This window comes from Toxotes jaculatrix, chromosome 18 (assembly GCF_017976425.1).
Source record: "Toxotes jaculatrix isolate fToxJac2 chromosome 18, fToxJac2.pri, whole genome shotgun sequence".
NCBI classification, from domain to species: domain Eukaryota; kingdom Metazoa; phylum Chordata; class Actinopteri; family Toxotidae; genus Toxotes; species Toxotes jaculatrix.
Genome location: NC_054411.1, coordinates 13,644,847 through 13,672,125, shown reverse-complemented (window position 1 = coordinate 13,672,125; position 27,279 = coordinate 13,644,847). Strand labels below are relative to the sequence as shown.

Below are 27,279 nucleotides of genomic sequence, written 5' to 3'. Positions count from 1 at the left end.
CACATGCATGCTTCACTGTACTGGGCTGTACACCTGAACACAGCTCGCCTTCGCTCCCACTCACATCTATGCGTCACACTGCAGACCTGTACATTCTCTATCCTTAACTCAGTTCATTATTTGGATGTCTTCCCATGACCAGCTAAACCCTCTGCTCTCTGTGTCAAACACACGGTAGTTATCAGTGCTGATACTCTGGTGTCTTTGAATTTCCAGGCTGGATAGTGTTGAGATATCCTGTCACTGTCCTCTTATCAGGTCTGGAAGTATTCTCAGCTGAAAAGTCAATTCCTGTCCCTGAGTTTTGGTTCAGTAGCTTCCTGGCTCTATTTTTACAAGCCGTGTCACTCAAATCTCTGAATGGCCTGAAGGGGCTGTGGGCTGATTGTCTTCAAAAGATTGTGGAGAGTAAAAACTGATGCTGATCTTTGTTGTTAAATTAATCTTTAATTAGGGTCCGCAAAATGGCTAATTTGTGCATTGGAATTTAACCTGAAGACTGGCATTTCAAAAAGGTCACGGCTAAGTGTTCTCTCATTATGAGCACTGGGACAAAAACAACTTGGATATTATTTCTGGCAGAGGGAAAAAAATGAATACAAATCAAATGCTTTTAAATGTGATAAGGTCATAACAATCACAATGGAATATCACACTGACGCACTCTAATTTGTGTCCCTCTGGCCACATTAAACAGCCATACGGACACTAATGGATAGAGAGTATAAAAGTGTACAAAAAGTGGGCAAAAGAGTTGTAAGTAAAAAAAAACACTGAAAACATTTCTACTGGGCAAATACTGGTTATGGACAATTTGTTAAAAAAAAAAAAAGGTTGCTGCTCACAGAGGAGACAGAATCCAAAAAGTGGATAAACTACATCAAAGGAAAACCACTTTGAAGAAAAAACAGACTCTGAAGGAAATTTTTTTATTTAAGTTTAACAGGATTTCAAATTTTCAGATTGCATCGTAAGATTACATTTCTTTGCAATCCAAACACCGTCTAGTCCTCTGATCGTCTCCATCATGTGTTTTCCCAGACAGCCTCGGTTTGTGTTTACTCCTCCATTCGCTTTTAGTTTGCATGAGGCAGCCAGCTGGGCTGTTCCGTGAACGCACCTCCCTCTTCCTGAGTGGCTTTTTCTACTTTTTTTTTTTTTTTTTTTTTTTTTTTTTGGGTCGCAGCACTGAGAGGGAAGGGACCGCTGAGTGAGTTTAACCAGCCTCGTCTCAGTCCCACCGGGTCAGGACATCGTCTGCACACAGCAGAGTCTGACAGAGAGGACTCACACTGAGGATTACAGCAGGTGTGAAGACCAAATCAGACATTTACTTTGTGTTTGTGAAAGTGGACCGGAGAGTGGGACAAACACCAGCACTGTTTCCCACGCACTGATCTTCCTAAGAGGGCGGGGGTTGGGAGGTTTTTCTTTTCTTTTCTTTTTTTCCTCTGAGGGGTACCACTCATTCTTACACACACCCCTCCTCAGCAGCATCCTGAGCAGGTTTTCTCGTCATTTCCATTGTGGACGAGCAACAGGTTGAGAAGCAGCAGCAGCAGCAGCAGCAGTGTGAAGGCGAGTGAAGCCTACCATGCCGAGCAAAAGCCAATATCTGCGCCCCCGGCTGTGCACGCTGGAGAAGGGGGACAACGGCTACGGCTTCCACCTCCACGGGGAGAAAGGTAAGACGGGGCAGTTTATCCGGTTAGTGGAGTCCGACAGCCCGGCGGAATCCTCGGGGCTCCGCGCCGGAGATCGGCTGGTGTTCGTGAACGGGGAGGACGTGGAGAACGAGAGCCACCAGCAGGTCGTGTCCCGGATACGAGCCACCGTGGGCCGGCTGGAGCTCATAGTGGTGGACCCGGACACGGAGCGGCTGCTGAAGAAACACAACATGAAGTGTCTGAAGGAGTATGTCACCGACGGCGTCCCGTTACCCTTCGAGGAGGAGGAGGAGGCGGCGGAGGTGGAGGTGGTGGAAGTGATGAAGGAGGAGGAGGAGGAGGAGGTGGTGGTGGAGGTGGACGGGACAGAAGATGTCAAGAGGGACGAGGTGGTGGAGGAAGAGGTGGTGGTTGTGGTGGAGGAGCAGCAGCAGAAGGAGGAGGCACCCAGGGAGAGTAACGGGGAGATCCACGAGCAAGTCGAGGAGAAGCTGAGCATCAGCTCTGAGAAGGTGAGTCCGAGCAAAGTTCACATGAGTGCATGGGAGAAGAGTTTGTGCATCCAGTCACCTCTCATTTCCAGATTCCTTTCCTCCTGCTCCTGCACTTCTCCTCACAATAAGTTCTTTCACTGCAGTGCATTACTTAGGAAGTGTTCTCCTGCAGAGAATAGGTGCTCTGTGTCATGGTTAACACAGCACCCACATGGCCCTTTTGCTGCAGATGCTGCCAGGCTGGGGTCAGGGTCAGCTGGCTGGATATTTGCTGTGGGTGAGAGGACAAAAAAAAAATCCGGTTCAGTTTTGGGATTATGAAAACAGGGACCAAACTAGGCTGAAACAGACCCCCTGGTCAATCTGTAAACCTCAAACTGCTGCTCGACTGTCCTCTCAAATCACTGATTTTGTTAGATTGTTTTTTTTTTCTGCAGATGTTTTACTACCTCAAAGAGCAATGTCTTGAAAATGTGAGGCCATTCTGTCCTCTCTTATCACACTGATGCCATAAGGTTAAGCATTAAGTCAGCAACAATGCCAGGCTGCACGCTGTTGTGTCTTTGTGTTGTGTGTTGTAGAAAACAGCCATAACAAAATATCTGACATTGCTAAACATTACACAACAAACAACAGGAAATAGTTTAGTGTCTTTTTTTTAAAATCTCCTCTAAAGGAATCCCACAAAATGAATTTTTTCCACCTTTGATCTGTGTCTGTAAAACATTATGGGCACAGTCTCAGTCCGCAGTGGCCACTTGTTGCTGTGTCTGGCCGTATTTTCTCCTGCCACGCTGTGTCTGTCTGTCTGCGTGGCTGTGAACTCAGGACCAGGGTTCATTAGAAAGCACTTGAGTAGAAGAGGGTCTCTCCAGTCTGGAACATCTGTGCCCCCCCCCCCCACCCTCGCTGCTGCATCCTGGATGTTTACCCCCGAGGCTGTTTCTGTTTCTGTCCGTGCCCGACTCTCCTCCTCGGTACATTACTGTGGGTGGGGGAATGAGGTGGGAAGGAGTGCACAGCCGGCAGTGATCACAAAGATGCAGAGAAGACCCTGCTGTGGTCTTTTCTCTTCATATCTCTTTCCTTCTGGCTGTTGATCGACCTCTGAGTCGTTGTGTCGTCCTTGTATTTAACAACATGTAAACATAGCTTGTAGTTCATCCATGTGTTGTCCAACTCTGTCCAAAATCTCTTGCTCATGCCTGAGACACATTGCAGCCTTTCTTGATTGATTTTGATGGAGATAAAATAATTAAATTGTTCTCTATCAAGCTCCAAATTAATCTTTTCTACCTGATGTAATACTGATGGGAGCATTGAAAAGCAGGTACAGTGTGCTGCTGCTGCTCAGTGCACATTTTTGGTGATTTACTGAATCTGAGGTCATGGAGGTCACAAAGGTGGTGACTCCCTGAACGCAAAGATGAAGTGATGGCGAGAAGTCAAATGGGGAGACATACTGAAATAATATTCATTGGGAGGTGAATGTAGATGTTACCTGTTATTTTGGTTATCATAATATTATGACATATCTTAAATATACTTCTTTTCCAGGTATTAAAGAATAGTTGAACGTATTAGGAGATAGGCTTTCACTCTGAGAGTGAGATGAGAAGACTGATACCACTCTCATGTCTGTGATCTGTTTGCTCTTGATTAAATGATAAATAGTTTGGCCCATAAATTGTAAGAGGAAGTAAAAAAATGTTGATCACAGATTCACTGTGTCTAAATTGTTGTATTCAAATATCTTGTTTTGTCCGACCAACAATCCAAAGCCCAAAGATATTCAGTATAAAATCATAAATATTCACATTTTAGATTTTAACTTAAATAATCAATTGATTTTCATAATAGATTAAATTTCTTTGTGATTGTGACTGATTAATCATCACATTTATCATCACATCACGCTTTTGCATTAATAAAGTCTCTTGTCCATATTTCTCTGAACACCCAAGTGTTCAGAGAAATACATAAATGTCCTGTCTCCACAACTGAAATGTCACATTGTCATCACTGCGCGCACTATTTGACATTTCATCCCTTTTTTTTTCATAACAACTGTGTAATGACAGCTTTCACATGTCCAGAGCATGCAGGGCCTTTTGCAGTTATATTCTTGACATTTAAAAAACATTTTCTTTCCCCCTCACAAGGCCCACACTTGTGCACAGCACTTGAGCACTGCTGGGTTGTGTTGTTTGTCTTAGGAATATACAGCGATTGTTCCTGTGTTTACTCTCGATACTCTCCACAGATGGCCTAATGGAGCTGTGGCAGTACAATTCACATTGGCACGCAACCCAGGGGGAAGTGGCGTCGAAACAAACAATAGCACTCCTAACAAACGCATTTTCACCACTTGGATCTCCATTTCAACTGCCCCGAGTTTCACATATGGAGCAAAGAGCAGTTCAAACCATGCTGAGCAGGGAGTCCAGTTGGGAGTTTCCTTTTTTCTATAAAGGCTCAGTTCGTAGAAAACTAAGATTTTAGACACCAGGGAAGTTACTTAGGGACAGATGAAGACACAGTAGACTGTGTGAGAGTGTAAATTGGACTCAAGGGATGCAGTTTAGAGTCTGCTGTGTCTCTACGTTACAGTTGGAGGCACCTCAGGGTGTGCTTTGCAAAGACTCTGCTGTTTCTGGAATTTTCTCCCAACATCCTGTCCGGCATTCCTGTGCCCGAGCCCTGTGGCCCAGCCAATGACACACACAAACACACTCACACACTCACAAAACCCTTACAGCACAAACACACAGCCTTGTAAGACACACGCAGGATTGGTTTAGCAGTCGCACTGACGTCTGTGCACTGCCTGTCTGGCCCCGTCTTTGAAGCGACACAAAAGAGGGTTCGAAGAGCAACACCCTCTCCGGAAGCCGAGTAGCCTCGCTCAAGGTTGCCATGGTTACACTGATGCTGTGTGCGTGTGTTTGCGCAATCCATGTGGAGTGTATGTATGTGTGAGGATGGAGGTAGGCGAAAGTGAGACAGCGCAGGGGAGGTGCGAAAAAATGGATGAGCAGTGATGAAGGTCAAAACATGGAGCGCGGCCCGGGAAGAAAATAGGAGCCGCTGTCGTCATTGTGGAACAAAACACACAAAAACACATCATCAGTTCCAAAGGTCATTCTTTAGTTTACCAGGCAGTAAAATTTTTACTCTGCCATTGTGGCAGTGTGTGAGTGAAGCAGCAGCTCTCTCTCAGCTCATATTGCAGATCGAAGCTCATCCACTCTCACATCTGTGTTTGAGATGATTGTGTAACAGTTCTGATTGACAGAAAATTTATGGGCAGCTAGTTTGATTATTGATTTCTTTTTTGAGTCTCTTTTCAAGCACAAATGGCAAAAATCCAGCTTCTCAAATCCGAGGATTTTCCGCTTTTCTTTGTTTTATATTGTTAGAAATTGATCATCAATGGGTTTGAATCCATTTAAAGATCATTTTTTAAATCTGACATTTTATAGAACAAATAATTAATCAAGTAATCAAGAAAAAAATGTCAGATTAATTGATTAATTAATGAAAACAATCATTAGTTGCAGCTTATAATGATACACAGCCCATTAGGAGAAGCAAATGCTCATCAATGTGTTTGTTTTAAATATACACAGCAAAAAACTCTGTGTATTTCATACACAAATGCGCCTCGTTTTGCAGTTAAACCCAGTAGAATATATTTTTTCAGGAGCTGCGTTTGCTTAATCACACTGTTCTTGCTGTTTCTTCAGTGATTCATTCAGAGAGTGTGAGGGTGAGAAGCTTTTGGGAGTCTTCCTTATGACTGCTGGCTGCTTACATAAGCCAGTCTTTAAACACTAATTACAGGAGAGGAAGAGCGCTTGTGTCAGATGAAATTGACTGTGGCTAGATGAGATCTCATACGTAGGCAATTCTTTTTAAGACTGAGTACGCGTGTAAGACTCTCTGTAAGTATGTATCAGTGTGTATGGTTCTGCAGTGTATAGATAGAAATCACTCGTAGAGGCCTGAAATTAGACAGGGAGGCGACTTTGTGTTGATCTCAGTGTTGGTTGTCACTTCTCTCCTCTAATCTGCACTTTAACATAAAACCTACTTATTAAAGAGCTCAAGGCTTCCACTGTGTTCACCACACACGCTTGGCTCTTTTCAGTGACTTTACATAGAAAGTGTGGTTCTTCTAAATACATGGGGAAGACATGTTTTCCCTAAACAAATCATTCTCAAGCTGTTGTGTGTGTGTGTGTGTGGGGATTCAGCCTGGGTACTCTCCACTGTATAGCCGCCTTCTTTCCAGTAAGTGTGCATGCTTAGATTGCTTCTTGAAGCAAATCCTGAACTTAACCATGTGTTTTTACGGTCACGACAGTCAAATTCTCTGCAGGGATTATGCAGATAAGAGTTTTGAATATGTGTCTTTAATTTATGCCACAGGGGAGGTTAACATAACATCCCTGTGACATTCTGCGTTCTGTCACATCTTGTACAGCAGGGTAGAATCACTGGAGATTTGCCTTTAACTATTATCAAATCCACATTCAGGGGTATCTGATGTAATGCCTTCAGGAATAGCCTTTGGATAAGACTTTCTGTTAATAGAATGAACGTCAGCGTTGGATGGTTATTTGTCATTGCATTAGAGGCAGAAATGACCACACCTAGAGTAACTATTTGCGCCAGGATGGTCAGGGGTGTGTTTCTGGCCGTCTGCTGCTGTGTCTGTGAGAGTCTTGGCCTGTGCACAGACCCCAGGACGCTTCTGCTAGTTTCCTGTCATTGTTGTTGGAGGAAGATTCCCCCACTTCATCGTCTTAAACTCTTAAAACCCCTCCCTCGAAGTGAGAGGCCCAGTAGCTTATTGTAGGAGAGTAAACTATAGCATACAGGCTAGATGAGCTGCCTCATCATTGTATCTGAGCAAAAGTCAGCCAGAGGCCTGCAGCTAAAAGCAGCTGATATATAGCATAATAAAATGTAAGAGACACGAATGTCATGTCATTCCAGCAACAGACACTGAATCATGACTCAAAGTAAACAGTGTCTCCAGCTGATAGTTTGCTGTGTTTGCTGGTTATCATTGAAGCCATTGTGACAAAGCGAGGTATTGTTCAGGCTGTGTTGGGGTCATTGTGATTGTCTGACAGGATCAGATACACACCATATTTCATTCTGACTGGCCGCAGGCTGTCGCATGACGTTTGCATTTATATTTGCTTTGTGTGGGGGTTTTTTTCACCTTCATGTATGTGCTTATGTCAGTGTGTGTGTGTGTGTGTGTGTGTGTGTGTGTGTGTGTGTGTGTGTGTGTGTGTGTGTGTGTGTGTGTGTGTGTGTGTGTGTGCGTGTTTGCATTTACATGTACTTGCATGTGCGTGTGAGAAAGTTCGGGAGTCACCCTTCCCTTCCCTACTCTTTGTTGATTGTTGGCCTGTGTGTTTCAAGGGAAATTGTCCACATGACAAGACAGGGCGGAGGGTGGCATGGGCTTCATTGTGTTTCAACTCACAGATTTGTGAATGTGTGTAACGTGTGTAACGTGTCCTCATGCCTGTTTGTTTATGAGAAACTAGGAGTGTGTAACATTGATGAGTCGAGAGATGACAGAAATTTGTCTGCCATCTCGGATTTTAGCTTTACTGTTTATACAGAGGGTGTTACTTAATGCTGCAGCGATTAGACAAGCAAGTTTGTTGTTGTAATTGTTTGTTCAAACAGTCCAAACCTACAAACTATTCAATATATTATTATATATGACAAAGAAATGTCATAAGTTTGGTGTTTTTGCTTGAAAAATGATTATCATTAATTTTCTGTTCTTCCTTTAACATCAAAAATGAAAGTTATTCCTTTAATCCCTTTTACATTTAATCTATCTCAAAACACTGCAAACTCTGGCTTGCAAATCAATCACCAGCAGTATAAATGGAAATATCGGATGTAGAGGATATTTGTATTAATGTAATGAATTGACGTGTTAGGTATTTAATTCAGCCATAAACAGACATTTATATTTTATCCTTAAAATATTCTCAATTTGAACTTCATACCTCAATAACACAATGTAAAAATAAATATATATTGTAACTGAAGACTTTATTGATATCTCCCAACTTCCTGAGTCATACCAAATTAAATATTCCAGAGAAACACTGGGAACAAAAATAAAAAGACATACACTGAAATAATGTGTATCACTGCACTGTAGTGGAGGAATTTATATTAGGAAACTGTAACATACACATTGTGTGGCCATTAACAAAATCTCCACTTTCATATTCACTATTCTCTCAGTTATCCCAGTATATCTTAGAAGCTGCAGGCTGTGGCCTGATTCTCTCTGTTTAGTTGGTGCTATGAGTTTACTAACTGTCTCTCTAGACACACTCCTGTTGCTCAGTGACTTACACAGGGGTTTGACATTTTTGTATGTCTTATGGGTGGGAATTACAGGGAAACTCATGATACAATACTATCATAAAGCATTAGCCAAGATAACACTATTGTGAGACAGTCACGTACAAGGGAAAAAATTGTGTGTGTGTGAGTATGCGGGATAGATTTAGGATGCACGGTTTAATAGTTTTTAAAAGCTTTTAAGGCATTTTTGTCTTTACTACACAGCAGACAGTGGAGCGGTGACAGGAAATGAGGGGAGACACTAGAGGCAGAGGAGCATGCATCAAAGGCCAGACTTGCGGACATTGCAATTACATGGTCAGCATCTTAAACTCCCTAGGCCTCCAGGATGCCCTGGTCTCAGCCTTTTTTATACAAACACAAGCTCATACAGCATGTACTATTGTTTAAATGTCACACAGTCATTAACTGGCAAAAGGATGAACTGCCAGAAGGCACAACAGTTATGTCTGAAGTAAAGGAAAGATAAAGTTGCACCACATCACAAGAGAACATTATATTGCTCTATTGATTAGGGGTGGAACAAATAATCAATAGTGAGAATGTATTATAATGTATCGTCTTTTTAGATCGTCTTATGGTCTTCGCAGCACTTTCTCTGAAACATCTCGGTGACGTCAGTTCAAACAACAGCACCACTGTTCCGTCGCCACGGCCAAGGCCACTGTGGCCCAGGTCAGGGGTGGAACCTGAACCCTGTGTGTGTGGGTGTTGGGGTTGCTGGTCATTGGGTCTCGTGGGATACTGGATTGAGACTGCACAATGCCACATTCCATTTCCCTCTCCATTCTGCTGAAGGTTCACCACCCCAAATGGACAATGAGCCGGAGGGCCGCGCCCTGCCGGGGGGTGGAGGGGGAAATGAGTCTCTGTTCACCCTGAAATAGACTTACCCTCCCGCTGTCCACCTCCCTTCCCACCGTACAAGGCAGAGACGCCATACATGAGGCACGACCAAGACAGTGATTTAACATACATTGTTGGTGTGCATATTTACATTCACTAAAATGTTCCAAACTAAAGAAACGTGGGGAAAAAAGCAATCTCAAAGTACTTCAAACACTATTTGAAATCAACAAATAATATAGTTTGCTTTCCTAGCTCCAGTTTTTGGCCACATCACTTTCCCTCTAATAACATCAAAATTTCAGTTTGCGCAATACCCTGGTTAATGACTAAAGACTGAATGGTTGTGGTGCAGAGGGAGCTGAGCTGGAAGGCAAAGCTTTCACAGGGCTCACCTGTGGTCATGATCTTTGGGTAGTGACCAAACAAAAAAAAAGATTGCAGATATATCCACACGTCTGGGTGGAACTTGGAATAGAGTCACTGCGTCTTTTTGCTGAAGAGATCCAGTTGAGGTGGTTCAATCATCTGATCAGGATTTGTCCTGCGCACCTTCCTCTGGAGGCTTTCCCATCAGCCTCAGCTGCACTGTTTACCAGGCAAAATATTGTGCCTGCTAGCATGTCTGTAGACTCTTTTGGTCAATTTGGTCAATTCTTTAACATTGATATAGTGAGAAATCTTGCTGTAAACGACCGTGATTTTACTAAAGTCTTCTCTTTCTTCTTATCTTGTTCCAATTTCTGTGGATACCAAAAATCAAACATGAATACAGTAGATGACTGGCCATAATGTTCACGTTTCCTTTGCAGTCACAAATAGAAACAGACTCATTGTTTTGCATTTTGCATCCATGGATGAATGCAAATATATGCATGTACCAGTCACCCAAGCAGCATCCATCAGAAAAGAAAACCAATTAAATTTACATTAGATCAGATATATACATTTCTATATGGAGAGTAGCCTCAGTAATGCAGCACCACCGCAAGGCATGTTTTGAGTCAGTTCTGCTAACTATCAGTCTTTTTCCCCTGCTAATGCCGTTGCCATCTTTATTGCCCTCCACCTACATGTTCCATTAAAAGCTAGATGCAGCAAGTCAAGCCGAGGTAACTGGGTATTAAAAAAAAACAGTGGTAAATGTAGAGAATTGCTAAATTAAGCAGAAGTGCACAGAAAAAGAGCTACATGAGGGGCAATTTTTTTTTATTGCAAGATCAACATCCATGATTAAATTGAAAAGCTCAGATAGCGTTGGCGACATAATGAAACACTGCTCATACAGTGTGCCACAGGGAAAAATGTAATGTTGAGTGTGACCACATCATGTTGTCACTTCTGCTTGAATGTAAAACTGAGGTTCTGCTTTGTGAGACTCAGCCCTCAGCGTTCAATGATCTCAGTTTCAATGTTTTCAGTGTTGCCTTCCCCTCTTTCACTAAATGCATTTTCTTACATCAGACACTGTTACATCAGACTGTTTTTGTGTTTGAAAGGTGATAGAGGAACTTGTGCTAGAGGCTGTCAGCCCCGATGGAAGGCGCAGGTCCAAAAGGGTGGAGGGTCAGGGACAGGAAGACTGGATGAGGAGATAAAACTTGTTGACTCCTTATATTAGAGATAGGACTAAAATCAGCTTTGGGCCGATCTGATGCAGTCGTGAATTTTAAAAATGAAGACTCTTGAGCAAAGGCCCAACCTGCCAGCTCAGATCTTCCAGGCACGGTCAGACCTCTCTGGTAATCAAGACCACTCCATTTGTTCTTATCAGTGTCTGTGCCTCTGCTGTGATGACTGACATTACTTTTCTATTTTCAAACCTCCCCCCAAAAGAGACTATTGTAATGGGAACCCTCAGCAGAACCTTTCTGTGGTGTCTTTTGTAAAGCCAGTTTATCCCATCCTCAAATGGAAAAGGAAGGTGAGGGGGGGGGGGGGGGGGTCAGTACTGTGCTTTATTACCCCCTGTGCCTGCCTCGCAGCTGGTTCAATGGTCCAGCTTGAAACCCAACACCCCCGTCCTGCCTGAGAGAGTGGTGCGCTCCGTACACTCAGGAGGACAAAACTTGTGCTGTTTGTGGTTAAAAAGGAACCAGGCTTACATCAAACATTTATTAAGTCTGTCCCTGAGGCCGTTAACCTCCGTCAAAAACTACACATGACAATCACAAGGAGCGGGAGGCCAACGATTTGTCATGTCACTGAGTAACCGTGGTGCCTGGTGCTGTGTCACTTTAGTGGTTATTCTTTATGCTGATCAAAGAGGCCGAACTCATGAGAGAGCTGCCCTCTCTTATTAGAACGACAGGGGGGAATGAAGCAAGCAGCAGAAGGAGAGAGAGAGAGAGAGAGAGAGCGATATGGAGAGATGAAAGAGAGTCTGCTTTAGATGACATATCCACATGCAGAGCTCAGCTGAGTGTGACAGCTCTCAGTTGATGATTTGCAGCACTCGGGAGTTTATTGGATGTTATCAGCGGTCGAAAAACAGCTGAAATACATCAGTGAGGTGTTTGCATAATTACAGGACGTTTTCAGCTCATGACCTGTGTTTATGGGTATATGACAAAAGAAAAAGAGTATTTGAGTCAGAGACCAGGAGCTGTGCAAGAACTACACAAGCCTACAGTAAAAGATGTCCCATTTGTGTGGTTCTTTATTAAGGCCTTTAGTTACACATCAGTTGTCTGGCCAAGTATGGGGGAAAATATGAAGTAACTGGCAGGCAGTGAGTGGCAGAGCTGCAGCCTCTGGCGTCTGTCACACACACATACACATACACACACACACACACACTCTTTCGCACATGGACTGCTCTTTACACGCCAGAGAATAAATCGCTCGCAGCTACAGCGCTTCTCTGTCGCACTGAATCAGCAGGAGAGACTGGCAGATGCAGATCTCCAGTGGCTGAGTCAGAGACTGATAAACATGATGGATGATTATGATGGAGGTAGATGTTATGATGGAAGTAGATGGTTGCTTTTTAATGCTCCCTGAAGAGCTTTAGAGGATGCGAGTCAATCATTCTGGCTTGTCAGACACTCGCCCGCCGGTATCTTCGAGGGAAAGGCGATGACTCTGTCTGCCTGTGCTGTGTTGGAGCAGCGCTCATGTAAATACTGGTATTTAATGAATTTCAGTCAGTAGCAGCATGTCGGCCTGTCTATCAGTCCACCGCTTTGGTTCAGACTGAAATATCACAGCAACTATTGGATGGATTGCTATGAAATTTTGTGAAGACATTCATGGTCTTGAGAGGATGAATCTTGTTTATCATGGTGGTTCCCCTGACCTTTCATCTGACACGAGGTCAGCGTTTCAGTTTACCCAATATTTTGGTTTATTACCAAAGACTACAAATTTAATCACACTCCCATCATCCTCAGCTGTTCTTAGCAAGCTAATTAACTATCTATGGCTAAACTATAGATGGTGATCATGGTAAACATTTTGCCTGCTAAACATCAGTATGTTAGTGCTGTCACTGTGAGCATGTTAGCTATCTCACCACTGCTGTGTCTAAGCACAGCCTCAGAGCTACAAACTAGTCTACAGCATAATGGTTAATTTTTGTCTATATTACAACATAATATGTTGTAACAATAAATGTGAGCATGACAGAAGATTAGCAGTAGTTAACGATGTCATCCCTTCTCACATGACCCATTAAGTTTGTGTTTCATTCATATCTACAAAAAAGAAAGACCTCTTACATAATAGAAAATGACTTTTGGACTTGGATAACATTTTTAAAATATTCACTTTTGGTTACAACAAAGCAGTTTTTCAGAGCTATATTTGTGTTCTAATTACTCACTGTAGCATTCCAGTGTGGAAATATTTTCCAAAAATTGTTTTACATAAGGCTTTTGGTTTAGAGTCAAGAGACTTAGATCTTTTGCAAGAATGTGATTTGAGGTGCTGCAGTTTGGTCAGAGTGCCTGTTGAATTTTGTCTTGGTATCTTATCTCTTGGTTATTGCTGCTTCCTGAGAAAAACCAGAAACATGTCCAAAATGGGGTTAGATCAGCCTCTGTGTGTGGAACCTGTAAACTCTGTGTCTTAAAAACACATAGAGAAACAGGAGCTTGCAGTGAGTTTTGTGAGACAGCCGTGTGACTCAGAAGTGTGTTTTGAGAATATTAAAATGGGCCCCGGCATTGTTTTGGAGTGATTGGTATTCAAACCAACTGCTTATTTTTAGTTGCCAAAGTCTGTGCAGTGGAGATAGAAACTCCACTCATACATTATCCGCCTGAAAGAAGGTGTATCTTAATGAAAGAGGCCGCGATCTAACAGCAGCAGGCATTAGAGTGAAGTTGGTACAATAGCCTTTTGTCTCAGTGGAAACAAATATCACGCAATATTACTTTCAACATGAAAGAAACTGGTTTCATTTCATTTGAACTGTCCGGTGTTACTTCACTTTATATACACCCAAGTCATGTTGATACCATGTCAATAGTGGTAGCAGCTACTGGCAGCTGAATACCAACACCAGTGGCCAGTTTGAGACCAGTCAAAGTATTAATGACTCATTTGTAAACATTAGACAACCAAAACAAAGTGTTACTGAAAATTATGCCAGTGTTTTAAGGCTGGGAATCACAGTGAAATGAAATGCCTTTGGTTTTACAGATTACTATTAAATCTAAACTATTACAAACATTCATTCAGTACAAACAACCATATCTGGTGCCAGTACATTAACAATGTAGTGGGTTATTGGTATTGATAAACAATAATAATAATAATAATAATAATAATAATGGAGAAAATAAACGTCATACAAGTCAGGGGTCAACATTAATATGTTGTAACCTTTAGGATGAATCTAAATGTCATCTCATTTATTTGGGGGGGTTGGGGGGGGGCTGAGTTAATCTGTTTCATATTTATCTTGTGGTCATGCTAGGAAACATTTCAAAGTGGCTTGTTTATGAATGACTTTGTTTTGTCAAACCCAGTGATTTAATTCTCACCTCCTTAGGGAGATTAAAATGTCTTTTTATTTACCTTTTACAAAGACTTTATCCTCTATGGGCTAACTAATAAAAACCGTGTACGTGTGTGCAAATGTGTTTTTGTGCATATGTTTGGGTGTGCTTGTATATTGATTTCTCTTTCATGTCAGGAAGTTGAGCCAGCACAGAGGGAAGCATACTGGGGGAAGATGTGTCAACAGTTCCTGTTCAACACTTCCCTCCTCAAAGGGAAAGTTTGTGTCACTGAGACAGTATGTAGATCTTTTTCTTGGCTGAGAGGAACTTCTGACACAATAGAAAACTATGTGACTTTAATGTTAAAGTGGTACGCTCACTCAGAAATAGTGACAAATGTGAATCAGGAATCCCAAAGAAGATGTCATGTGACATTAAGTACGATTGAAATTATTTGCTTGATGGTCAGAGAAGCATACTGTAACTAAACTAAATCTGAGTTAGCACAAGTTCATGAATTAGCCTGTATTTTCTTTCCTCACATCATGTACTCACAGGTGCTTTAGGGTCTAGAAAATACTGTTTACCAAATGAAGAGCCTGAGAGGAACTGTACATGTTCCTCTCATGTTTCTGACTTAAGGTGACCTCAGGCCAAGGCTAAGCCTGTCTGAAACAAATATTTACTTGTACTTTCGGTGTAAATTAGGGAACACAGATTACTGTGCCTTTCAAGGCTGTTTAATATATTGTTTTGTTTTAGCTCCCAGCCTCAGAAGATTGTATGTGGATGAGTTATGATATCAGTTTGTGATTTACAGAACGTCCCCTGAATGCTCTGTGGCTGTACCCTTAATGTGCCCAGTTTATCTGCAGCTCATTTTGTAACTGTGTATATCTGATTTCCTACGATAACAGTAGGGGGAACTTACATTGTATATGATGATGTTCTTAACAAGTAATACAAGTGACATACAGCAAAAACACATGCCTCCACACAAATGCACATTTGACAAGTAATGGCCCCTTGGTTCCCCTCATGGCTTGTGTATGTTCAGCAGATTCCACAGATTTTAGACCCGCGTGGAGATTCTTCTGCCCTCCTGTCTTCACCCGACACAAACCCTCCTCTGTTGTCCCTGCCAGAGCCTCACTCACCCTCTCACCCAGCGCAGCGACGCCTAACGGCAGCCAGAGCACCCAATGAGAGTCCTGAAGATTCATAAAGCAGAAAAACCTTGTAATTACTTTTGTGTTGACCACCAGACTTTATGCAGTACTCTGCCATCACATTGCTAGGTTTACCCTAGCAGAAGGATGCTAAGTTAGTTAATTCCAGCCTTTCAGAGGAGGGAAGGTCAACAATAACAATCACCCTAATTCAGGCTCACTGCAGCAAAACTAACCATTTACTAAAAGAAAACAGAGGAAAAACAGTACTTTTCTGTTTGGTCTGTGCTGTTGTTTGCATAAAGAGCTTGCAAAAGAAGGTTTTTTTTACTTGAAGTTTGGGTGTAACACTTGAGAAGCTGAAGGACGAGCAATCAGAGACAACCATTTTTGTATAATCGTTCACCAGCAGGATGAAATGGCTACTGCAGAGCTCTTATCAGGAGCACATCTGATCAGCAGGATAAATGTTCATCACACTCTCCGGATGCTCAGCAGTCACTTGACAGACATAGACACATTGGCCAATCTGCATCAGTAATGAGAACAGACTGCTGTCTGCTGAACTGCCTTAATATTTCATGTTTTATACCTAAGGAGAAGTGTGTGACACTTTGTATTATTTTCCTTTATGTTTTTAGCTATGATAGCAGCATGGCTCTAGGGGTGGCAATGCTATTCTGTCAGTGAGTTCATGATTTTGGTCCTGACTGAAATAGCTGAACAACTACAAAACTATAGACTACCTGTCAAATTAGTTACATTGTGCTTCATGTCAGGAAGAACAAGCAACTAATAAATTAGTAAAATACACAGCAGTTACCCCAACAGTGATTCGTTGCGTTGTCATTGTGATCGTATTAGCGTGCTGACATTAGTCAGACCACAGTTCAGTTATTATAATGTCCACAGTTCATTTGTGACTGATTCCTTTAAGTGGCTTTAATCAATCAGCCTCCTGCCAGTATTTTCTGTAGAAAGTGACTCATTCACACTGACTTATTTATAGAGGTTGTTCATTGTCTTCCAGTGTTCAGTTGACAGAGGGCGGGAGCACGCAGCCACTCTGATGTGGAGGGAGTGTCAGGTCGAATTTGGTCACACTGACAAAGATTATCTTGACCAGCGAAGTCTCCTGTGCTCTCCTGTATGTTGCGCCATACGGTGTTTTGACCTCTTTGATGACAAATCCATTAAAGCTCCCTCTCCTAAATAAAGAAACTGCTTCATCCACACAGCGGAAGGGAGGTTCTGGGACTGAGCTGGAGTTTTTTCCTGGATGACAATACAGCTCTAACTCTTCCTGCCATCCCAGAGTGGGACTGGACGGGACAGGGCTGCAGGAGTTGGTCAGAGGTCAACGCCCAGCTTCCATTGTCCTTCTCGGAGCCTGGAGCAAGTAAGGCTGCGTACCACTCCGGAACCAGTCCCTTCCTCTAAAGCCCCCCAATTTCCCCCCTCCCCAAATTCTCTGCAAACCTTCCCAGCAGACCTCCAATCACATGCCTCCAAGCCCCTCTTCCTTCCTGGCGAGCAGCTGGAGTCACGTGGAGTCAAACAGCAGCTTGAGTTTATGTGTGATTGTTAAAAACACACTGCCCAACACATCAGCATGCAGCAGCCACCTGCATGTTCAACCTCGGCTTTATATTCATGGTTAACGATTCCTTGGAGCTCTCTGTTATCTTTGTGCCTCTTGTTCTTCCTGAACAGACACCCATGGTGGAGGTATTTTCAAAAGCTAAATGTTTTGGTAGACACTTCAATGTCACACACAGTGTATTAACATACCTGTTTTCTCTTCTGTGGCTTCTTTCAGGAGGTGTGTACTGAACTGCGGCCACGTCTGTGTGTGATCCAGCGAGGGTCCAACGGATATGGCTTCAACCTGCACAGCGAGCGAGCGCGGCCGGGACAGTACATCAGAGCTGTGGATGAAGACTCTCCAGCAGAGAGGGCAGGCCTGCTGGCCAAGGACAGGATAGTACAGGTACTTTAATGAGGTCATTGATGGAGTACTGTGAAACCATGCAGGGCTGTAAGTCAGTATGGTGGAGGAGGAGGGACATTCAGGAAAGTTATTATTGTTGTAGTACGATGACTTCTTTACTCTAGAAGTCCTCATACAGGTTACCACATTTTTGTCATATATATAAGTATCAAATTTTGTCTAAACCTGGGCAGTTTTAATGGAGTTTCCTTTTTATTTACTCACTTTCCTCCATTACCTGCCTTAGAGTAATCTTTATGTGAAATAACTAATTTGAGCTCTTATAGTAACCCAAAAAAATCCATGCAAATAGTGTATCCTGATTAGTCTGCCATACTTCCGCTTCAGGCAGCCTGTGGTGATTTTTTTATTGGGATAAAAATAGAGAAGAATGGTGTGGTGTGTAGTCAGGCCACACCTACTTCATAAACTATGAGACAGAAAGCCTGTCTAAGAGAAAAACAAAAGAATAATTCTGTGATCCAATAATTCATTTTACATGGATACAGTATGACATGATAAATTACCCATAGCACTTTCACAGCAGTCAAATAATTAAAAATGGTCACAAATCATATAAATTCTTTTTTTTTTTTTTTTTAAATGTGACTCTTGCACCTCACTTTGTAGGCATGGTCTAGTTGCTTTAATATCATCCTTATCTGTACATATATATTATTATAGTAAGACACTTTCTTCTGTTAGATAACAAGTTTGAGAAACTGGTTACTTAATAATGTTGTATATTAATACAAAAAGGTTAATAATCCACATCCATAGGTCTGGTGAATACTCTACACAGTGCCGAAGTGGTCAGGTCTTTTCCCAAAGTTAAGTGTGTGTTCAGAAGAATGTGATGTGGACTAATAGTCACTGTGTGGGGTCTTAAATCCCCCAGGGGACTTGGTTGTAACTGTCACTGCAAGCAGCCTCTCTCTGGAATAATCAGCTTCTTAACTGGTCTGGGTTCTGCTCTGCCTGCATCATTACAGTGTAGACTGGCCTAAAGAAAGTAACACCAATCATACTCTCACTGTTATTTAGCCAGCAGAAGCAGAAGCAACTCACAATGAACATCTCTGACTCTCTCATTGCAGTAGTTTTCTTTAACACATGGTCAAACCAGAGCAGCGGCGTGTCCACTGCTGTGGACCATCATGCACGCCTCTTTTCTCTCCCTGACTGAATGAGATTGAGTGAGATTGAGTGAGTGACTGTGTGGAAAGTAGAAGAAATAGAGAAAAATGAAGAAGATGAATCAGAGGAAGATGAGGACAGAGAGAGTGTGGAGGGATTAAAACAACCACAGAGTTTCGGGTCTGTGTTAGAGTCTTATGAGGGGTTTCCAGTCCCCCAGAGGGCCCCAGACAGCCACACCACCCACTGAGGAGCAGGGCTTTGTGGGGAGTGGGTACTCATTGTTGCTGCTGTTACTGGCCAGGCAGCCATTGTCCAGCTTCCTCTGTGGGACTGGCTTAGACGTGCCGACCCACCCTATGACCTAAACACACACACATACACCCTTAGAGACATTTCTCACATGCTTTCCCATGGTGATTTTATCCCACCGCACTCAGCTGGTCTGGGAGAGAGCCACCTGATAAGTTGGGTTACTGTAGACCAATACTGCTGTCATAGTGTCACACAGCAAAGTACCAAGGAAGATGTAAACATGGGGGATAAGTTTGTTAAAAGGACAAACGAAACAGTGGGTTACGGAGCCCTGTGTGGAGTTTGTTTTCCAAGTTAGTGGTTGAAAGTGCATGCATGTGTGTGTGTGTGTCTGTGCGTGTGCATGCATACGTGCGCTTATGTGTGGACACACAGGATTTCCTGCCCTGGAGCCTCTGGCAGACAAAGTGATAATATTGAGAAAGAAATCCTGACAGTGATAAAACAGTTTGTTCACTTCTGTGTGGGAACAAAGAAAAGACAGGCCAAAAAAAGAAACAATGGTGACTTTTTTTTGAAGGATTTCCAGTCATGCGACAGGTTGTCTAAAAAAATATGTATATATTTAATAATAAAATGAATTTAAAATAATAAAATAATGTCATAAAAATAATCTTATCCTCACCCTCTTCAGGTGAATGGTGTGTCAGTGGAGGGGAAGACGCATTCAGAAGTAGTGGCTGCCATCAAAGCCGGCGGGAATGAGACCCGGCTGCTGGTGGTGGACCCCGACACAGACGTCTTTTTCAAGAGGTGCCGAGTGGCCCCCACCTCAGACCACCTGACTGGTGAGAGGACGCACAGACAGGACGATTTCACCATTGCTAAGAGGCAGCACAAGTTACTTTCCGGTGGCAATTGTCTTTCGAGAACGGAATGACTGCAATTAACTCATAATGTTTCACTCTGGGTTCATTGCCAGTCAACAGCCACAGTTACAGACGTGTTATAGACACTAGACACTGTCTCCTCTCCTGTCCTGCAGATTGAAAGTCTGTCACAGTTTCATGGCTCTACTCTTCTCTCTTGCTTTATTTCCTTCTCTCTCTCTTTCTCACGTTTCTTTCTTTCTGTGCCAAGAAACACAGACAGACAGAGACACTGAGCCACTTCCTGCCCCCCACCTCATGTCGATGTCCTGTGGAGAAAGTTAATCTTTTAGACATAAATAGATCAGATCTGACAGGACAGACTGAGATTGCACAGAGCAAGTGTTGTTTGTACAGATGGAGGCCACGAGATGTAGCTGAAAGTTCCTGCAAACATCCAGCAAGGGAACCTTGTTCTAAGAATTTCCAAAGTCAGCAATGAACCTTCAGGCTCAGTAAACAGATACATGACTGTGGGGGATTATCTTCCTCTGTCTACAAAGAGGTGTGGTCGTCCCGTGAGCTGGTTGGTGTTGGTCAGTGTTTTACCCAAGCACCCTTTGACATCACACAGGTCCTGGCATATCCACCAATCCCCCCAGGGGGCGCCCTAGTACAGTCTGTGATTTGGTTCCTGTGCTTGAGGACTGTCCCTCCACAGCCCAGCAGCTGATATTCATGCAGGTGGCGTTTGTGCCTCTGAGTGCCACTCTGTAAAGCGAGACCCCTCATATAAACATGGTGCCGTCTTCTGTTGGCACGGCAACAGTCGAGGTACAAGGGATAACCCTCTGTATCCAGGAGAGAGATAGAGTCATTAGGACACTGATTTTTCTTGTTCTGATATATTTGAGCCATAACACTTGTTAGTGCTGAGATATTCCAAAAAATATTGGGTTTACTATCATGTGTGGCAAAGAAAAATCCTTAAACACCCACATTTTAGAAGCTGGACACATCAAATGCTTGGCATTTTCCTTGGCATTTTAAAATGTCGTAAAATGGAAATACTTAAGTAAAATAACTCAATATTGTACTTAAGTTCTGCACTTGAGTAATTGCACTTTGTTATTTTCTACCATTGTAGTTAGATCTGTTAGTAAGCCCATGGGTTTTATGTCCAGTGTTGTGTACTCTTGTGCAGTGAACCATAGTGGGGGCAAAAGAGAAACTGACCTGCCTTCACTGAATGAGAGGCAGATGTTTCATAATAATTTCCTGGACTCCTTAAACCCTCCAGTGTTTCAGTCCAGGATTAAAAATAATAACGTCCTACAGGGGGGAGAGATTCCAGTGAGGTGTTTCCCAGGTAACTGCCTGCACTTCACATGCTGCCCACTCAGAGGGCACCTGCCTACACTGACTCTTAACTTCAGCACACACACAGACACACACAGCCTCTCTCTCAGCAGACCGGCTGGCCAGCACCTTTGTTTGGTTTCCAAGGCACTCGGTCCAAGTGGCCTCTCAGCCTGGAGCTGGAGCTGTATTAGGACCTGGAGAGGCTCCTTTCGGAGTCAGGGCACAAACACACACAAAGCAAAGACCCGAGGAAGACTCAGATCTCAGATTAACTCTGGAGGACCAGCTGCTGTCTACTAGAATTACTCATTATTAGCTAAAAACACTTTTTCGGCTGAGGATCAGAGGGATGGAAGGTAAGGGATGTGTCTGCAGCTACCACCTCTCAAAGTCAGGTTTGTGTTCAAACAGAGCTTAATGGGAAACATCAGTTCATTTCTACAACAAAAACTAAGGTCAAACTGTAGATATCGGATAGGCAAAAGTCCTGTGGCTTCACCAGAGGAGGTGGAGGAGGGGAGGCAGAGAGGACCAAGAGGAGCACCATCTCACAGAAGATGAACCATGTATGAATAATAGATGATCTGCTCATACCTGTGCCATGTAATAGAGCAGGTGCTGTTGGAATGAAAGGTGAGCTGCAGAAAGACTCTTGCTCTAGCAGAGTAGAGCTCTCTGCTCTGATGGTGCAGGACTTGGGAGGAGTGAGGGTACTGTAGGTATCATGACACAGGACCAGTAAGACACTGATGCTGACAGAGACGGACAGAAAGAGTTGTGTTTTTGGATTGCATGACTGATTCCTGTGTCATTTTCCTACCTTCAGGTCCACTGCCAGAACCTGTCATTAATGGAGGAATGGAGGAGAAGGTAAGATTCACCAGCAGCAAATATATCACATATTGAGAGAGACAGAGAGAGAGACAAACACAGAGTGACACTTTAAAGTGTGTAGTGCCAGCATTTGGTTTGGAAATCTGCTTTAGAGCAAAGCCAGAAGTGGGATATGAGCTTTGAAGTGTGCAAAGAGCTGTCGGTCTCCCACAGCGGCCACTTCCCTCTTCACCGATGGAGTCTCTCCTTCCTGGCAGAGCCGAGGACAATAATAGTTCAGCCTTCTGCTCTGAATGCTCTGTAGCTCCTCATGTGGCACAGCATGGAACCCAGCAGGCCAAGGTCAAACAGTGTTTGAAAGTAACATGCTGCATTTTTTTCAGGTGTGGTTTGCCACATAAGAGAAACGAGAGGCTGGTGAAGCAAGTTATTAGTCACTGAGACGTGTACTGAACACACTTTCCTGTGATTGTCTGAGCGTTCATTGTGTGGTGTGGTGTAGAAAACCCCACCCAGCTCGTAGTCCAGTCCAGCTAGTAGTCCATTAACTTTGAATTATTTGAAAGGATTTGACCAAAGAGTTTATACTAAGGCATGGAGAACGTAGTGGCTTCATGTTAATCCTGCTGTAGCATTTGGGTGTAATCCATAAAGAGACACAACCTGCAACCACTTTAGTTTAGTCAATGGTAAACTAGGCTAAGCTAAGTGGCTGCTGGCATCAAATTCATGTTTACTCTCCAAACGTGGGAATGGAAACAATTTTCTCATCAAACTCCATCAGAGAGACAAGAGGTGTTTTCCTTAAAATATCAAGCTATTCCTTTGAAATTCAGTACTGTATATTCCAAGAAAAACACACACTCTGTGTGTGTGTGTGTGTGTGTGTGTGTGTGTGTGTGTGTGTGTGTGTGTGTGTGTGTGTGTGTGTGTGTGTGTGTGTGTGTGTGTGTGTGTGTGCGTGTGTGTGTGTGTCAGTGGTATCACAGGAATACTTTTTGGGGGTCTCTCGGGTTACCAGAGTGTCTTGTTCCCTGGTGAACACACTAGGCTTTTTATGTAAATCAGAGTTGATAAGATAAGATAACATCAGTCTTGTACAAAGACACCAGAAAACAAACTAAAACAAAGTACTGTGCCCACTGTTTCTGCCTTCCGCTCAGCCGTTTGGCAAATTATGCAAAGTGACGCCTGACCGTCGCTTTACTGTTACTCAGGGGGCCGCATGTGCAGAAGAGAAGTTACATGTTCCACATATTGTTGCGTAACAGACTCTGGTTAAAAGGTTGAAGAGCTGAGGGGGGGGGGGGGGGGGGGGGGGTGAGAGTTGTCTGTGAAGCGAAAGATGTGGTCTTTAGAGAGTTAGTGTTAAATACAGTGTTTATCAGTTTATTCAAACTGCTATGGAAAAAAAACCAGAACAGGAAAACCAATGAATGATATGAGGAGTAATTCAACCAGGAAGTTTCTCAGCACTTTCACAAAACAGGTTTTACAGTATTTTTGCTGAATCCATTATCCTTTCCACATATTCCAGAGTCCACAGATGTACTAACTTCCTCATACTGCTAATTCACAGATCACTAAATATGACGTACCTAACTGTAAAATTGCTAAAAAAGAAACTCAGAAAAAAAACACTGATTGCTTTTACATTTTACTTTAAGTTTTACACAGACTTCACTGTATTTGCGTTCATTAAACTGGTTAGGTGTTAGAACAGAGAGTTTGAAGAAATGCAGACTGTTAATGGCACTTCAGGGGAGTTTTAGAAGTTACTTTAAACTTGTGCTCAATAGAAAAAGACAACTCAAATCCAAGGCTGCCTCCCTGTGGAGAGGTCTGGTACTGCAAGTCTGGAAAAAAGGATAACAGTTTCCTCATTGCAGTTGTTCCGATGTGTCTCCCTTGCTGCTCATTTTTCTTGGGAAATGGTTCATGTTAGTGTCAGTGCATACACTAATCTGTCAGTACATGTGATGAAGTGATGCTGATGAGTGTCTGTGTTTCCAGGTGAATGGTAGAGGGGCCAAAGAGGCAGAGAGGGACTCGAAGCTGTCAGTCAGCCCCTCTCCATCCAGCGCTTCGTCCAACACCTCGCTCACAACCCCGCCCACAAACACGCCACCTGAGGTGCGTCACAGAAAATAGCTTGCAGCACAATTATCTTAAGATTTAAAAAACAAAAACACAAAAGATGCAGCATGTTTTTGACCTAATACATTTGATTTTTTTTTTTCACTTTGTTTTCTGTGTCCAGGGTTTGATCACGGATGCCATCCCAGCTCTCAACCTGTCTCTGCAGCAGGTCAAAGAGCTCGCCCACCAGAAGCGTTCCAACAAGAGAGCCCCACCCATGGACTGGACCAAGAAAAATGAACTCTTCAGCAACCTATAGGGCACCTCAGGTCACCTGACACACACACACACACACATACACACACACTCACACAGATTTTTATCATAGCAATTCTTACAAGGAGATGTAAGAAAGACATTTTTTAATTGTAATGACTTTACAAGAGCAGTTTAACTATTGGCAGCAGACAAAATTCAAGCCCTACTGTAAAATGTAATATTCTTCTTATTACTCTTCATGTTAATAACCCAGATATTATATACGTATAATGTGCTACTAACAATGAAAGATGCATATGCCAATGAAAGAGAACTGGACCATGCTGAAGATATGTCTGTATGTGTGTATGTAGCTATTTATGCCCTATGTGGGCATGGTTTCCTTTGTGTGTGTGTGTGTGAGTGTGTGTGTCTGTGCGTGTGGACCCTGACAGTCTGATGCCTGTGGAAGTGAGGAGGAGCCAATCAGCATGCTACGTTTAATGACCCGCTGCTCTTTATGTTAACATTTAAAATATTAAAGTGTCCAGCCACATACCGTAAAAAACCAGCCCGACAATCAGAGCATCACTTCTCTCTAATTTACTCAATTATTGGCTTAGGGATCAAATATCTGACACAGGACTGAGAAAAATTCCCTTTTGGGTCATTTATTGCAATGTTTTTATTTGTGTAGTTATTTACTCTTATTCACTTTAAAAAAAAAAAAATTATATGTTAGAGCTCTATATTGATCCCGAAAATAAGATAAACAAGATATTGCTTTCTTACCTGAAACTCCTTTTGGGAATCATTTGTGATTGTGAAATATTTACTGATGGCTTTAAACTGGAAAGAACTGTGTTTTAAATGGGTTATCTTATAATGTGTATATATATATATATATATCTTGTATATTTTTTCATTTTTGACATAAATTCCACTCTGAAATGAAAGTGATTTCAGCTTAATCCTATGTTGCTACAATGCCATCCACCATTCATCCATGCATTGTCTGAATACATGGTATCACCTTTTGAATAAATGTGAACTACAGTTTATTATCAGTAACTTATACCGTCCTTACTTTGCCATCATATCCACTGTGAACGGCTGCTCAGTTCACCAGTTGTTAGCACATGAATGATTTTTATTGCTCCTGGAAAATGCTTTGTGAGAGATTTTCTGTCTTAAAAACAATAATTACGTAACTTTTAGATCATGTATTTCTAAAATACTGTCTGTGCTTCACTAGATTTTATGCATTTGTGCACCATTTTGAAAAGTGATGATTTGAAAACTGAGTGATTGAAGTACATGAAAAGGTTTTTTTTTAGCTTGTGTAAGGGATTTCTATACTGTAATAAATCACAACATTATCCTGTGGTACGTTGAAATCATTTTTTTCTTAATCCTACTTAAAATAGGACATAAAACTAATCAGATATGGTAACAATCTCTGTTCACAGAATGTGGCAATGACATTGTTCTGCACTGTTCATCTGACAGTGATGCAGCATTACATAACTTGCTTTTATCAGTCAATAATCAATAAAAAGTATACAGAATTAAATGTATATGTGTGTATGCAGATATGAGCATCTTTCATAACAGCCCAGTGCAACAAGCATGTACTTTACTGTGTCTACATTTTGCACTAAAGCAGCTAGAATGAATATCTGTATATTACCAATCATTAAATGGATCACACGGCTACTGTTTCTAAGGTTGCTTGCAGTGACAGAACTGAGAGAATTAACACTCGACTCTGCAGTTCCCTTCAAATTTATGGAGCTTGACAGCATCTCTCAGCTCAGTGTTTTCATTTTCTGGCCTGAAACTGTTTTGGTTCACTCTCACTGCCTCCATAGGGTTATTTTCAGCCTCAGCAGGCAGCTGCTTTCAGCAAATATGAATTAAATGAATGGTGACGACTCCAAATGAATGATAATGTTGCTCTGTCTCTGCTGGCTGTGTTAACTGCCCCCGCACTGCTCTGTCAAAGGAAACAAATAGATCTGACTTTACTGATCTGTGATCAAGAGGTGCAACAAGTTTTCATCCCACAGAGAGCAGACATTTTGTGCCCTCTGTGATTCACTGATGACTTGTACTTTAAACAGCACTAGAAATGGCTGGTTCGAAAAGCTGAATGTGTTATCTCAAGGCTGAAAAAAGTGAAGAAAGAAAAATCTGCTTTTTTTGGTGACTGCTCTCTCTCCGAGAAACCAGAATCATTTGGACAAGGTGTCTAACTATAAAAACTATAAAAATAATAAATCTAAATATAAGCCTGCTGGTTGTCAAGCTGTTTCCTCACACAGATCCTTTAAATGAGGCACATTACAGGTACATTACATCCATTTTGACCCTTAATTTACTGATAGATTTTGTGTTATTGTTGTATAATATCAGATCCCATTGTTTGCCCTCAGACTGTGTTGATATTTATTTTTTACAGGACTCATGTTTTCAGGAGGAGAGTGCTGTGTGTGTTCCTCTTCTGTCCCCAAACATGTCACTCTGTCTCCAGCAGCTGTCTCTTACTAATGGCCTCGACCTTTCTGCTCCTCCACTCTCCTTCTAGCCCTGCCGTCATTATCACAGCTCACTGTCACACTCTGTACTGTTCATCCTCTGTCTCTGTGGCATAATTAACCTATTTGGACATCATGACATTGATGGACATCAGGGTGAAATGGGGTAAAATGGTGACTCGGCAAAGAAAGATAATATTAATATTAATAATAATGATAGTTGCTCTAATCAACTACTATGAGAAGAAAGGAAAAGAGTTTAATTATCTTTATTATTGCTCATAGACAGAAGCACATCAGATCAGACAAAAGAAAGTTTCCCAGAATGTCACAAAAAACTGTTGCATTTATGTTCAGCACAGTACTGGTTATCAGCTGAGTATACAGCATACTATGCCCATGAACTTCCTTAGGTTGTGCTA

General features: G+C 42.4%; 1 protein-coding gene across 1 annotated transcript; it reads left to right on the top strand.

Moving 5' to 3' along the window:
- The first annotated feature begins 1,165 nt into the window (after window positions 1-1,165).
- Window positions 1,166-25,699, top strand: slc9a3r1b (SLC9A3 regulator 1b). Its single transcript, XM_041062813.1, has 6 exons — window positions 1,166-2,179; window positions 17,356-17,526; window positions 19,613-19,766; window positions 21,976-22,019; window positions 23,997-24,116; window positions 24,244-25,699. Exons 1-6 carry the CDS (start codon window positions 1,595-1,597, stop codon window positions 24,379-24,381), a joined length of 1,212 nt encoding a protein of 403 aa, XP_040918747.1. The 5' UTR covers window positions 1,166-1,594; the 3' UTR covers window positions 24,382-25,699.
- The last annotated feature ends 1,580 nt before the right edge of the window (window positions 25,700-27,279 follow it).